The sequence below is a fragment of the Ochlerotatus camptorhynchus genome, unplaced genomic scaffold (assembly GCF_037179485.1).
Source record: "Ochlerotatus camptorhynchus isolate MF236.1 unplaced genomic scaffold, CSIRO-AGI_Acam_v1.1 ptg000013l, whole genome shotgun sequence".
Classification (NCBI taxonomy): Eukaryota; Metazoa; Arthropoda; class Insecta; order Diptera; family Culicidae; genus Ochlerotatus; species Ochlerotatus camptorhynchus.
The window spans coordinates 596588-612066 of NW_027040505.1; the positions used below are offsets into that span (position 1 = coordinate 596588).

Genomic DNA, 15479 nt, shown 5'->3' on the forward strand with positions numbered 1-15479 from the left:
TTACCATACCGTACCATCCTGAGCTGTGGGAGACCATACCAGGTGACCATTGGATGATTGAAAATTTTGTTTGAATTGTTGCATATAGCTGAAGATTTTCAGAATAAAACTTGATCAACCAGAAGCCTTGACAACAGCGTAAAATTATTGACTGCTTATACCTTGTACAGACATACAAAGTACACTGTTGTACCATAGAGGTAACTCTAAGACTAGTAGGTCCCGAAGAAATGTGCTCAACTTTTTGGCTCAGCTCTGGTACTATCTTCGGTCCCAAGCTAATCGATTCACCCCTCGAAACATAGGAAAATCGAATAACCCCTCATTTTATCTGTCAAACTTTCATAGCGAATCAAAACAAACATTGTGTAGTACTAGAATTTTGACTAGAATGGGGTGCGTTAATCGATTTGCTTGGGACCGATAGGCTAGTCAAGTAGTGAGCCAATTTAAAATCGTTAGTTTCGTATTGATTGTTGGTTGTACTACCGTTGTACTTCTTTAAGCTAGTACATCAAATTGTACGTTTTGAGGTACTGGATTAAAGGAGTACAACGGTACTGCTTTGTATGTCTGTCAATGGTATTAGGGTGAGTGTTAAAGCACTGCTCGATTCAATTCATGGCTCTACCCTGACCGTATGTACCAAACGTCAAAGAACGAGGCAATGAAAGAGCCAAGAAAAACATTCAGTCACTCACGAACAGGCGACTCACATCGCTTCCCTTCGCTCATACAGAATGTAATAGAGATTAGTGACGTTTAACGCACGCACACTAGCGGGAGCAACGCCGTGTAAAGTTGTTTATTATTTTCCTCTGGCTAACCTAAAAAATGTATACATGAAAGTAGATCTGTCAAAATGAGTTTGACATCGATTTGTTATGTATTTTCCTCGGATATTCACTTACACGCTCTCACATATCGCACCAATACAACCGGATGTGAAAATCTCTATTGAGGTATTTTGCCATAGAAAATGAAAGTTAAGTCATTCAAAACAAGGGTTGGGTACCATAACGGAAGAATAAACGTGCTGCCTGAGCTACTGACTGAGTGCTCGTCTGTCAGTGACTCGATTACCTTCCAATCATTCAGGCTCTCACGAGGCGGATGGCTGTTCATATTCATATGACAATGACTCATTGAGCCTGACTGTTTTGCGCACTGGCCTTGAGAACAAAGATATCTGATCACCTGATGGTCTTTGGAATATGTTCAGAGCGACATTACTTAATTAGATAATATCCAAGGGATGGTACCTGTACCTGATCAACCTGAAGTCTTGAAAAAATATCCAGACGACTTTATGGAGAACTAAAAACGTATAAACTAAAAAAGGACTTTGGAAGAATTTCAAAACTGCCGTGTTTCATATGAGAGAAAATTTGAGAATTGCGCTATGGATTATGGAATGTTTGTATACCTTAAGAATTATACCTGAATTGGAAATTAAAAAAAAAAACATCCTGAGGTTTTGAAGATGATCTCTTATCACTTGGTGATATTTTAAATAATTTATAAGGAACCTGGAATCTCTGAGAACATAATGGAAATGTGATATTAATTGTTGTTCAGTTGAAGATATTCAGAATGATTCCTGATGAAACTGAAGTCTTGAACAAATATCCAGAAAATTCTTTGGAAATCTACGACCACCTTGCTTTGGAATAATTTCTGAACAACCTGATGTTTTAGAGAATAACTGGAAAAGGTGATTTAAATTACATATTGGACAATAGAAGATCTTCAAAATAATCGAGCTGAAATCTTCTGATGACTTCTGGGAGGTCTAGGCATTTTTCAAAACTTCAGATGGGACACGATTTTTTTCTAACTGTTCATCAATTCAAATCACTTCTCGGATATGCTCTTATAATACCATATTAGAAGATCAAAGTTCTCCATAAAATCCTCTCGATATTGTTGTTTTCAAGGCTTCCGGTGTATCAGATATTATTATGAAGACCTCGAACCATCCAAACCAACAATCAGGCCGAGGTTTTGTTGTCCTCTGCTGTCCGAAGAAGTCGTCTCCACTCTACTCGATCCATGAACACACTACGCCAGGCTCGAAGTACAGCTTTCCTCCGAAGAACGCGTTACCCACTGAGTTGCACACACAGCTTTTTCTCGGCGGGTTCAACCAGTCGGTCTGATTTTTTTGCATGTGAGTAGTGCCAATGGAGAAAATCAGAGCGCTTGGTTGAAAACCCACCGAGACAAAGCGGTGGGTAGAACTCAGTGGGTAACGCGTACTTCGGGGGAAAGCTGTATGCGAAGGGTTCGCAGGTCGCCTTCTACTTGCCCACAGCACGCCTCTTTTTCTTGTTCCTGTTGGGTCACTTTTGAGAACCATTTTCACTGGGACGACGTGCTCAGCCCACCGTAGTCGCCCAATTTTTGCAATGTGGACGATGAATGCTACGAATGCTACCAGCAGCTGGTGCAATTCGTGGTTCATTCGCCTCCTCCACGTTCCGTCATCCATCTGCACTCCAGCGTAGATAGTAGGCAACACCTTCCGTTCGAAACCACCTCCACGAGCATAGTCCAGGTCTCGTGTCCGTAGAAAACCACCGGTCTAATCAGCGTCTTGTAGATAGTCAACTTCGTACGGCGGCGAATTTTATTCGACCGAAGCGTCCTGCGGAGTCCAAAGTAGGCACGATTCCCTGCCATTATGCGTCTTTGAATTTCTCTGCTGATATAATTTTCGACGGTCAGTGAGCCCAAATACACAAACTCATCGACCACCTCGATTTCGTCACCGTCAATCTGAACTCGAGGTGGGAGGCTAACATTGTCTTCCCTAGAACCTCTTCCTTTCATGAATTTTGTCTTCGATGTTGATGGCAAGTCCAATCCGCCTAGCTTCAGCCTTCAGTCTGGTGTACGTTTCCGCCATCGTCTCAAAGTTCCGTACCATGATGTCAATGTCATCGGCGAAACTAAGAAGCTGGATGGACTTCCTGAAGATAGTGCCACTCGTGTCTATCCCAGGTCTTCTAAGCACACCTTCTAACGCGATGTTGAATAGCAGACACGAAAGTCCATCACCTTGCTGTAACCCCCTTTGAGATTCAAAGGGACCCTGATACTCGAACAATGCATATCACTCGATCCATTGTCGCCGTGACCTATCAGGTCAGCTTATCCGGACATCCGTACTCGTGCATAATCTACCATAGCTGATCTCGATCGATTGTGTCGTATGCGGATTTGGTGTAGGTACAATTGTATGTGAATTAAGAAGAGAAAAAGAACGCGATGGACATCGCTCCTCTTAGAAGTAAGCAGGATATCACATTGGCGATCCTGCCAGGTATGTAATTCTTGAAGAAGCATGAAATCAAATATGCATTCCCTGGGATTAGTCATGTTTAATTGACTTGTAGCTCGTAATGTTCATGAACTAGATCCATCGAATCAGAACAAAAACATCGCAAGCACTGAGACTTCTATTTACGAATAATATCAAAAAAGAGATTATACTGTGTAACACAGGTTCTATTCACCTGCCCGGTAGATCAATATGGGTTTTTAATTATGGCTTACGAAATTTATATGATGACTTTATATTGGTATTGGTGAAGGAATTTGCGTTGACGACGACTCTGCAACTCTTTACTCCTGCAGGAAAATCACATTATCAAATGTCAGTTTCGAGAATCATAGCGGATAGATTCATTACCCTTTCACTCCACTGAAAGTCCCGAAGGCAAAACGAATCGAAACGGTACAGTCAATTCGCGTCACGAAGCTTCTGTTACTCTTTACTCCAAGGGGAATTCCCAGAAGCAAACGTTACTGGAGGTATGAAACATGACGACTTTTTTCTTATTCGGTCGCGTCCGTAAGCGAACTAGTTTTCTAAAAGGGTGTATTCCAGTACACGAAAAACTAGAACTACCCAATAGTTGAGTTATTTTATATTAATATTAAGAAATGCTGCTCATGTTAAGAAATACAAAACAGCCTGTGAGAACATTATGATTCATGCTAATGAACTTATTTTTCAATTCATTAAAGAACTTTTACAGTTACCTACCCGCTTAAAAAATTTACAACATTATAATCAGTGATATCAAAATGGGTACTGACATCGCGTAAAATGAATAATACTGCCGTTCTTCGCATGTCCGTCCCAAGGCGAAAATCAGCAAGCCGATAAAATCGCATTTTAAGCTTGATTCGTACCATTGCTTCTTATGTGGTGAGAAAACCAATTTGGCTGTCTTTCCAAATCAGAAAAAGTTGTTCCATAGCTCATCCTGTGCTATGGAAATATGGATGATTAGCTACACTTTGCAATGAAAAACTTAGTAAGTTAAAGTATACTAATGCCACTCACTTTTGTTTTCCTTGATTTGCTTTCCGTCTATCTTGTTTTCCGTACTGAGTACCAATTCTACCGACGCCAGGGAGGCAGCTCCCACACCTGGACCCTACCTATCGACCCATCACAACTCATAAACCGGGGACCAACGGCTGTACTTTCCTTCCGAAGGAAGACATGATCAGAAACTTTATGCCTCAGAAAATTCCGGCGGCGCCGACTGGGATTGAACCCAGGGGGAGAGGCAATCGCGCTTACCACTACACAACCGGCGCCACTGAATTTGAATCATATTTGAGTTCCTTTCACACAAATTCGCAAAATCGCAGGTCACTTAAGAACTGAGTAAAATTTTCCTGGGTTTTCTAAGAAAAAACTTTTCGAATGTGAAGAAAATCGAAAGAGGTTTCACTCATTCCATTAGCATAGAGGTAACTCTAAGACCAGAAGGTCCCGAAGAAACGAGCTCAACTTTTTGGCTCAACTCTGGTACTATCTTCGGTCCCAAGCTAATCGATGCACCCCTCGAAACATAGGAAAATCTACGAACCCCTCATTTTATCTGTCAAACTTTCATAGCGAATCAAAACAAACATAGTGTAGTACTAGAATGTCGACTAGCATGGGGTCCGTTAATCGTTTGCTTGGGACCAATAGGCTAGTCAAGTAGTGAGCCAATTTAAAATCGTTAGCTTCCACCGTTTGCTATTAGTATCTCTTACACTGAGTAAAATTTTTGACGATTTTCTTCATATTCGAGCAGATTCGAGAGGAAAAGGCGAGGAGGATGACTCAATCTACAATGCAGGAAAGATTTTGTTTTAGTGTGGTTCGCTGCGCGTACGTTGAGTAGAAAGAAAGAAGATTGAAGACGATTTGAAGATGTCCTGCAAAAAGATGCTGTGTGATGCATGTAGATGCGAGAAATGAAAGAAGATTTCTCGTAGATTGATTGATTGATAAGGGTGTGATTGATCTCACACTAGATTTTTCGAGCATCTAGAATTGAGATTTAGATTTGAGGAACATGTATTAGAAAGTCTATGAGTGATCAACGTTTTTGTAATTATGAGTGAAAAACCACTCAATTTTGAGTCGATCTTATCGGTCGTGCATTAAAATTCCGATTAGGCCCTTCAGACTATTACCAACAATCAATACGAAACTAACGATTTTAAATTGGCTCACCACTTTAGTAGCCTATTGGTCCCAAGCAAACGATTAACGTACCCTATTCTAGTCGAAATTCTAGTACTACGCAATGTTTGTTTTGATTCGCTATGAAAGTTTGACAGGTAAAATGAGGGGTTATTGGTTTTTCCTATGTTTCGAGGGGTGAATCGATTAGCTTGGGACCGAAGAGAGCACCAGAGCTGAGCCAAAAAGTTGAGCACGTTATTTCGGGACCTTCTAGTCTTAGAGTTACCTCTATGCTATTACTATGCTTCTATGGTAACTCTAAGACAAGAAGGTCCAGAAGAAACGATTGATGTTTTCTGATCAACCGGAAAGAAAACACTGTCTCTTTCTTCTTCATCAGTTCTTTTTTTTTTATCTAGTTCGTTTATTTGTAAGGCTCAATCGTGTTAGCTTTACGGAGCCGATAATTCATTGTTCTTTGTTTGTAACCAAATGCACTTGATTCTATGTCTAGTAGGAGTTGGGCCGAATACTCGCGGCTTACCTGAGGTTAGTGGGGTACATTGTCGAAGGATAAGAAAAGAGGAGGAGCTTGGGGGTAGGGTTACGTTGTCTCATCAGAACGATGTCGCCAGTATGAACGGTAGTGTGGTTCTAGATTCGTCTGGAGTTCGACCGGTTAGGGTGACCAGTGTCATCAGTTCCTAAGCGAGAAGTGTAAGTGACGTCAACAATGTGGTTACGTATGAATGATAAGGAGCTAATAAGAAGCGCGATTTCACATGCCGGACTTCTGTAGATCGCGGGTCATCTTCGTTAGACCTAAGGTGCACCCATTTATAGACCCAATATGAATACAGTAAACCGACGTAACATCCACGTACCTGGAGAAATTTCATATTAAAATGGTGAGTTTTACCATTTTTCGTAGTGCCTAATTAATATCCAAATAATAAGGATATCTATGTTGACATGTTGACAGAGAAAAATCTTTTGAAGCTCAATTATTTAATAATATAATCCAAGGTTTAAGGAACACATCGCAGAGGTAAAAAAGGCTAACAAAGAGATGGATAAAGGGCTTCATTATGAATTTAAATCCAAGGTTGCAGAACATATCGTTGAAAAGGGGCACAATTTGACTAAGGAAAACATTAATATCCTGCGGACTGTATCTTCACCTTGGAAACTAGACGTAGCCGAAAGTCTAGAAATATTTAAACATAATCCATCAACATTGCTAAATAGAGATCAAGGAAACGGATACTCGAGACTCTTTAGCATGCTACCTGAAACAACACATCGTAGCATGCATCTACCTGTTGTAGACTGAATTTAGGTACCTGTTTAGGTAAATTTTGACATGACAGTGGATACCTGCTGATTTTTAGTACCTATTGATTAGTATATAACTCGTAGATTAAAGATGGATTCTTCAGTGGTGTTGAGTACTTGGCACTGATGAAGTCTGCAAGTAGTAGACGAAATACGCGTATCTGTCAAAAGATAAGCAATTATAACGGAATTAAAAGGAAATAAACCAACCCACTCAAAGCTCTTCATAATAATAGAAGGCATACAATGTAATTGAAGGCTTCATATTAGACATAATACGGGATATGTACCCTATATTGAAAAATATCAGACACCAAAAAAACGATATCCAAAACTGGCCGAATTTTGAGTGTGAATGATTGCCCATAACGAAAAATTATGCAAAGCTTCATGAAAACCGGAGGAAGTCGGGTGAAAATTTATTGTTTGCTATTTGGCCTAGAACCATGGAAGTAACTCTAAGGCTAGTAGGTCTCGAAGAAACGTGCCCAACTTTTTGGCCCAGGTACTATCTTCGGTCCCAACACGGTTAGAAAAAAGTACCCAACGGAAAGTTCACTTTTACCTACTTTTGACTAGTTTGTCTCCTTTTCTCCTTTTAATGTTGTCAAAAACGGAGGAGCAAAACCACCCAACAGGGGTAGTAAAGTGCACAGCAAAAAAATAATTTTGATATCACATCAAAGTGGATGCACTACAATCATGTCGAAAATTTCATGTAATTTTTATGACCACATAAATAAACAAATGCAGTAAAAGCAGCGTAATGTCAATTCATGCATTGTATTAATGATAATTTTGTCCTTTTTAGCAAGCAATATTACACCATATTTTCGACATGATTGTAGTGCATCCACTTTGACGTGATATCAAAATTATTTTTTTGCTGTGTGTGGGAACCCAACGTTGAGTATCATCATATTTACCTACTGTTGGGTACAACTAACTTACTTTTGGTTAAAAAGCCAGAGGAAAATTCCATACGAACTGCACACAAGTAAATGAAAATTACTTTGACCCGCTTTACCTACTTTTAGGTTCCCGCACTATAGTGCCGAGATGAGTGAAAAGAACTTAATTTTGGGTACTTTTTTCTAACCGTGAAGTTAATCGATGCTCCCCTCGAAACATAGGAAAATCCACGACCCCCCTTTTATCTGTCAAACTTTCATAGAGAATCAAAACAAACATAGTGTAGTACTAGAATTTCAACTAGAATGGGGTATGTTAATCGATTTGCTTGGGACCAATAGGCTAGTCAAGTAGTGAGCCAATTTAAAATCGTTAGTTTCCACCGGTTGCTAGAACTGCTCTCTGTTTAAATCCATTAAGGTGATTCCTTGAAGAGTCCAAAGATGACCGTCATGATGGGTGATATGCCCTATCTCTTCAAGCTTTCTATAGCACAAATCTCGGACACTGTTGCGTCACCGCTCATGAAATTGGAACTCCCTGTTTGATTCACTGAAGCAAAAGTTATGTTCCAGTTTCCTTGTTGAATGTTTCATGAGAGCTGATATTTATATATAAAGCTGGAATTAGGGTGTAACAGCTTTGGTAAATAATGACTTCTCTCGATAATTTCTAGGAATTCAAGGCACGCCTACGCAAACAAACATAACCGTTGGATAGGGAAAGTCTAGATTTGCGTTGGCCAAGTTGATTTGCGCTGGCGAGCCTTGACTTTTTAGAAATCATCGTAAGAAGTCATTGTTTACAAAAGCTGTTACGCACTAATTCCAGCTCTATCAAGTTTCGTGCTCTTGAAATTGCGAGGTGTAAATCAGATAAATCAGAAATAAAGCGTCCACAGTGATTCACCTTAGGCGTCGACTGCCATGCGGCTCCACATGATGCAAACTAACCCAGCACAGCCGTAGACACAATCCATCATTTGCTAACAAGGCTAATGAACCTTACTTTGCGAAACAATCCGGTCGAAAATGTCGAGCTTCTCATCTGGAAATTTACCCTTTCCAGAAATTCATGAAAGACCAACTTTTCAGCAACATGCAAGCGAGAAGCAGAAACTTTCACCCAGTCTTTGTAACATCAAGTTTTAAGTTGGCTCCACCGGGTGTCCAGAGCAGTTTTCTTTCCCGCCTTAATGAACCACGAATGCTTTCTAGGGAAAGGCACACAACTACCAGCGAGCGTGTCAATATTGACGAAGGCAAACACACAATTCCAAGAACGAATAAACTCAGCGCTTGAAATCTTAAACTAACCGAAGAAAAGAATGCGGAAGAAAATAGTTGCTCTAACAGTGAAGTGAATCAAAATTTAAAACAGGAGAAAAAGTGATTTCACACAGCGCAGCAGGGAAGTGATGATGAATAATGAGAACAGCGAACAAACAAATTATGATTCAATCGAGGTGAAAAAAGAAGTTTCCACTTTTAATTAACAATAATCTTGCAATTCGCGCGCTCCAGCAGAACTGAATCGATATTGATGAGAGCGAGAAAAAAAAATTCACTAACTATGCATAACTACTTGCTAGGTTGCGGGTGAATGAAACCAGTGTGAAGGAAGATAATAGATCAACTTTAACATGTACACCTAAGCTTAAACACAAACAGCCAAAATCACACTTGCTCTAACTTAGGATCTACTATTACACAAACAAACAAACAAAAAAGTTTCTTAAACTACGTAAAACACACAAAAAGCTGGGCAGGCAAAGACTGGCTTAAAAGTGACGGTTTCTGGGTGAATAAACAAATGATTTCGAATCTAACCTAGATGAACACCTGTCCGTCTTCGGAGGCATTCGACAGGGATAGCTGGATCTTCACGCTCGGGTGGGCCGGAATGGTCCGGATGCAGTCTTTGGCCGGAGTGACCGGGAAGCGCAACGGGCCGGTGTACTTCCGCGAAAGGCCCATCGTCTTCGGAGGCGGCAGGGATTTCGGTTGCGTTCGGTTCGATCCGTAGGATAAGGTCGAAGACGAAGACGACGACGAGCTGGACACACCGGGATAGGAGGAAATTGGACTGACCGAGGTCGGTTTGGTGTAGGCTTGGAGGATCTGGAATTTGAGACAATTGATGGAGGGTTTGAGTTAGTGTTGATGAATGGAATAAAGGTTAAGGGAAACAGGGACGCCAGATTGTGATACTTGGACGTTCATTTTTCCTTTAGAAAGTCTGTGCAAATAGAAACAAGTCAGTGAATCTGGCTCCGCTGGTGGAAACTACCTTTGGCAGATCGGGCATGCTCTTGGAGGGGGACAGCATTCCAGGCGGACCACCGCCGTGGCTTTCGTTGACTCGGTTTCTTGTGCGCAGAATATCCGCGACATTTTTCGTGTAACGGTGTTGATTGAAGGATGTCTTCCGATCGTCCTGTTGGCTCTGACTATGCTGGTGGTAGAAGGATCGAATGGCATCGAAGTGATGTCCTATATCGTCGTAGGTTTTCCCATTGACCACTGGACTCTTCCGCGGATGCGTGGATTGCTGCTGCTGATTTTGAGCACCGTTCTTTATGTATAAGCTGTTGGATTTGGAAACAGATGCGGTGGCCATTCGAACCGCGTCCAGCTTCGATGGGTACAGATCATCATGACCGATCTTGTTGATACTGTTGGTCGATTGGTGGATATTCAAACGACTCGAGCTCAGTGCAGGTCGCACGTAGATTTGCGACAGGACCAACTCCACCGTTCGTCCCGTGTTTTGTAGAATCGTCAGGGATTCGCTGTAGGGCAGATTCAGCAGAGACCGACCATCAACGGCAATTATCTGAAAATAGATTTTGAAAGTTACGATTACGCTTCTTCGAGAAAATGCCAACGATTGACAAACCTGATCACCGATCCTGACTCCCGCTCTGGCTCCCGGTCCATTTGCCACCAAGTCCTTAACGTAAACATTGTTATCCGATCCTTGCACGATACTGATCCCCAAGGTGTACCTCGCACCCCGACCATCCTCTCCACTACTTCCACAATCCGCAATTCCACCGTCCGAACTCAGATCATCCCCACCGAAGGCCATCAATCGGGAACCACCGTTCCGGAACAGCACCGACTCCTGGCTTCGTGACAGGAAAGACCTTTTCCGAGCCAGCATGCTCGCCTTAGCCTCCGCCTGACTCCGCTTCTCGTTCGGATTTATGAAATCTTTCACCACAATGACCGACGTTAAGATCCGATCGTTGATCGTCGCACTGCAGCTCAGGTTGTTGAACTTTTCCAGCAACGTATCGGAAATTGTCTCATTGGGCACCTCAAAATGTCCACTTTCGCTGCGGATGCTTGATTCTGCAAATTTGAAAAATATCAGTTAACCAATTCACGATCTTCCCCCTTCATCAAAAAATACTCACGAATTACACACGCTTTTGGTGACAACGTCTCCTCACTTCCGCCCACAGACTTCTCCTCAATCTTCTCCATAAAATACACCGATCCCATGCTGCTCTTCGTCGATACCGCGTCGTCCACACTGCTCTCGATCAGCAACGGATCAACCTTCTTCTCGTAGCCCACATACAGCTCATCATCCTCGTTGAAACTACTGTTCGCTAAATTCTGAATGGAGTTAGCTCCACTCAGCGCTCCACTCCCGATCCCAGCCTGCTCGTACAGGTTGTCATAGGACTTGTTCAGAAACTGCGCCGAAAAAACCCTCGTTCCCATTTTGACCCGATTCCGATTGACGCTGGGCGTCTTCGGGGAACAATCCGGTGACATGCTGATCCCGCTCGGCCCGACCGGATCCGGGTTTTCGTTCTCCTTATTCTGATTCTGCTGGTTTGCGATCTCGACGGATTGGTTCAGCGCTGGTTGCGGTCCCTCCACCGTGGACTTGGACCGCTTGATGAGAAATTTCTGGCGAAGCTTCGCCAGCCGGTTATCGTTCAGCATGGATTTCTTGAGGTTCCGGACCCGAAGACCGGTCGATTTGAGTGGTTTGTCGATCTTGTCCACGTGCTTGGCGTCGAAGGCTGCCTTCTCGTCGACATCGGCCACGTCCAGCTTGGGTTTGGTGGGATCAGTGGCGACGGGGCTTGGCCCGACACGGGTGGGCTCGGCGATCGGAATGTTCAACTCGTTCGACAGGGCTTTGATTGAGACGAATGAGTTCCGCAGCTTCATGTAGAACTTGTGATGCTCAGAGGCTAGGTTGAAGGCGAAGAAGCTCCTGGAAGAAAAGACGATAATAGCGGATTAGTTTGATAGCGGTTTGTGAGATAAATCCGCTAGATATTTCTATCGATTTACAACTACTTTGTATTTTTCATAAAATGCATCCATCCATCCATTGAGCAGTTCCACGCCAAATGGCGAATCGGAAAAACTCGACCTTTGCCAATTTGCATGAAACTTTGCCCAATTGTTTGAAATGAACAATGATTCAAAGTTTTCCTCAAATTTGGCCATTTTGAATCGTGTCAAAAAGTTCAAAAATTTGGTAATAGTTTTTGTTCTACGATTTTTGCAAAGATATTTTAGTACAGTCAACTCTCCACAACTCGATAGATTCTGCGGTCCCTTCATTTCCCCCCCCCCCCCCCCCTTCGTACTCTCCATAAGTCGATGTTTCTACAAGTCGATGCCTCCTTTGGTCGAGATGATCTATGCAGTGTTATTTTGATTCTATAACTCTATCTAACAAACGTAGAGCTCTGCATTCTGTGTTGTTGATGTTAGAATCACTGGAGCTTTAAAAACATGATAATTGGTGATTTTATTGAGTACCCAGGATCACATCAAAACATGTTCCTCGGGGCCATTCCTGGCCCCATAGAAATTCAATAGATAATTTGGAGAATTTCATAGAATTATAGGAAGCGTTGCAAAACTTCGTGAACATTTCGTGGGTGCGGAAGATATGTACCGTCAACTTTCGCTCGTTGGGCTAAACCTGTACCCCACTTAGTGAAAGACTTTCGTTAGTTGGGCTGAGCTGTCAAGCTGAAAATTTGTTGAGAGATACACCGATTGTCTATTATCATCACAATCCTTTGGCAGCTATCCAAACTGTTCATACATGAGCCCCTCGAAAAAGAAATAACACGGTCAAAAATGACGTTTGACTGGGATTTAGGTGGGCTACAGCCCACCTAAACATAGCCCAACGAGCGAAATTTGACTGTACAAGAATTGAAATTTTGATGAAGTTGGGGAAACCTACTTATTATCAGACCATCTTTTAATTTCAGGGCACTTCGTTAATATTTAATGAACTTTAAAAGTTTAAGAATTACCGTCGAAGTCCAGGAAACTTTAAAGAACTTGTAGGAGCTCCACAGAAAATAAACGAAATTCATAAAAAGTTCAGGAAACTTTGTGAACTGCAGTCAGCTCCATAGAAGTTCAGTGAAATGTGTAGCAATTAGAAGTACTTTGTAAAACTTCATGGAAATGCAAGGAATTTTGTGAATGTTCAAAGATCTTCGAAAAACTTCGGCAAACTTTGTAGAAGTTCAGGGAATTTAGTAGAAGCTCAGCAAGCAGGAACTTCAATTTGTCAGATAATTTATTTCAATAAGCTCACATGCTGCTAGTGTTCTCTCTGCTGCTTCACATGAGTGGCAGCTATGTTGCTGCCATCGGTGAAGCCTGCGATAAAGATAGGGTAACCGGCAGTGTTGCCAAATCCATTTTTGTTGTCTGCAACATCTTCCCTCTTAATAGAGCTGGTAGGGGTCAAACCATCGAGGCTGCCTTCGAAGACGGGAAGACCGTCGAGTTAGAACTTCTACCGGTTCGGTTTCAGCTGCTAACTCGAACTCAGTTCATGTTGATGCAGCTGCTGTTGTAGAAGACATTGATGACCTCTCGATGACGGCGGCAGCTACTGGGCGTCATCAGATTTGCAGTTGATGCTGAGCTAGAGACTGGTGATGATGGTGATTGAACAGGCTCTTCCGGTGCAAGCGACGACAGAGGTAGGTTCCAGGTAAACATCAGGACGTTCAACGGAAATCAACTCTGTGTGCTCATGGCTTGTCTGTCTGGTAACGTGGCTTTCGAACTAGTGGGGTTTCGACTACGCAACTGGTTGACGTGCGAGCGCAGCTTCCGAGTATCAATCCACACGTTATACTCTTCACGATTCTCTCGAGAAGTATGCCAGGTACTCATTTCCAGGTATTCTTGGTGTACATGCTGTCTACGCCAAAGCATCGTCACGGTTGAACGATCGTCGTTTCTCTTCGTTCTGCTTTTCTGGTACTGTCTTGGGCGCGGGACGTGATCATAACAACTCAAGGCTGGTTCGGAATTTACAGCCGAACAGAGCCCCTGACGGAGTCTTGTTTTCTGGTACAGATTGATTTGGCGTGCTCCTGTACGTGAGCAGAAACGTATCGATTGCTTCATCCATTGTTCCTCCCCCTTCTCGGATCTTCTTGACGTCCCTTTTTGGATGTATTCACGAACCGCTCTGCTTGTCAGTTTGATGATGGATGGAATAAGTCTGTCGTGAGGTCAAACTCCGTACTGGGGAATTGTGTTCCGTTGTCAGAGACCAGTGTAACCGGCATCCCCAGTCAAGCGAAGAGCCCACGCAAGATGGGAATTGTGGATATCGATGTAATGCTGCGCATTCTGACAATCTCAGGCCACTTGGAGTAGGAGCCGACGACGATTACGAATTAGTTGCCATTGATTGGTCCGGCCTAATCTATGTTAACGCGTTGCCATGGGCAGAACTGTTTTTGGCCACAGAATCGGTGTAGCATGAGGAGGAGACTTCGCAACGGACGCATACTGCTTAAATAATCGCATATCAGTCCCTTCTTTGCTTGATTTCCTATCCACATGGGACTGATATGCGATTATGGGCAGTACAAACCTTGACATAACCAACGATGTCATCGTCGAATGACGGCCAGTAAACGTAGCTCCTGGCAATTGGTTTCAACCGCTGCATACCTTGATGGCCTTGATGAAGCTGGTCCAACCATCGTTTTTGGTGTTTCGATGGACTGACGAGTCGTTCGGCAAACAAAACGCACCCATTGACTACGATGAAGGATTCATGTCTGGCGTGGAATCGTTTGATCTTCGGTTAGACTTGCTTAGATTGCAGGTAAGCCGTTTTGAATGTACCGGTAGACCTTGCGTAATAGTGGTTCGGCTTGGGAACATTAAGCGAATTTGCGGCTGCTGACCTGTCATCCTACTCTAACGCTAGCAATGATGTAGTCCTCTTCTGGCTTCGTATGTTGGCTAATCAGCTCGGACAGCAGTTTCTCAGTCGGAACGTACTCGATGTCGAAGTCGTATAGAAGTAACTTGAGGGCAAACCGGTTAGCCGTATACACCGGAATACCTTTCTTGAAGTCGAAGATTCGAATCAATGGAGCGTAACTGCGAAGATGACGGCTAGACCTTCTCTATCAGGCGGAACGTAGTTCTGCTCCGACTTGGTGAGTGCTCTCGGGGCGCCTGAATTTGGCCCCGAGACCGACTGATCTCCTTCTTCTCGATCGAAGTGTGTAAGTAGTAGGTCCAAGGTGAGAATCTGCTTGAATCGGTCGAACGCCTGTTGACACTCCGTGTTCCAATCAAAGTTTGATTCTGGTTTGAAGAGGTTTGCGAGGGGATAGCGGAGCGCTTGCATATTAGGCACAAACTTGTCAAAATAGTTAATCGCGGCAAGGAGAGAGCGCACACCGGATACGTCCGAAGGAGAAGGAAGCTTGCTA

General features: G+C 42.9%; 1 protein-coding gene across 1 annotated transcript in view; it reads right to left on the bottom strand.

The window, feature by feature from the left end:
- Window positions 1–15479, bottom strand: part of LOC135700844 (uncharacterized) — a 99469-nt gene that overhangs the window by 73419 nt on the left and 10571 nt on the right. Inside the window, exons 9-12 of the mRNA XM_065221502.1 lie at window positions 11148–11965; window positions 10625–11082; window positions 10016–10561; window positions 9556–9846 (exon numbers count right to left, since the gene is read on the bottom strand). Coding sequence (XP_065077574.1) covers window positions 9556–9846; window positions 10016–10561; window positions 10625–11082; window positions 11148–11965 — 2113 coding nt within the window. The remainder of the gene's footprint in view (window positions 1–9555; window positions 9847–10015; window positions 10562–10624; window positions 11083–11147; window positions 11966–15479) is intronic.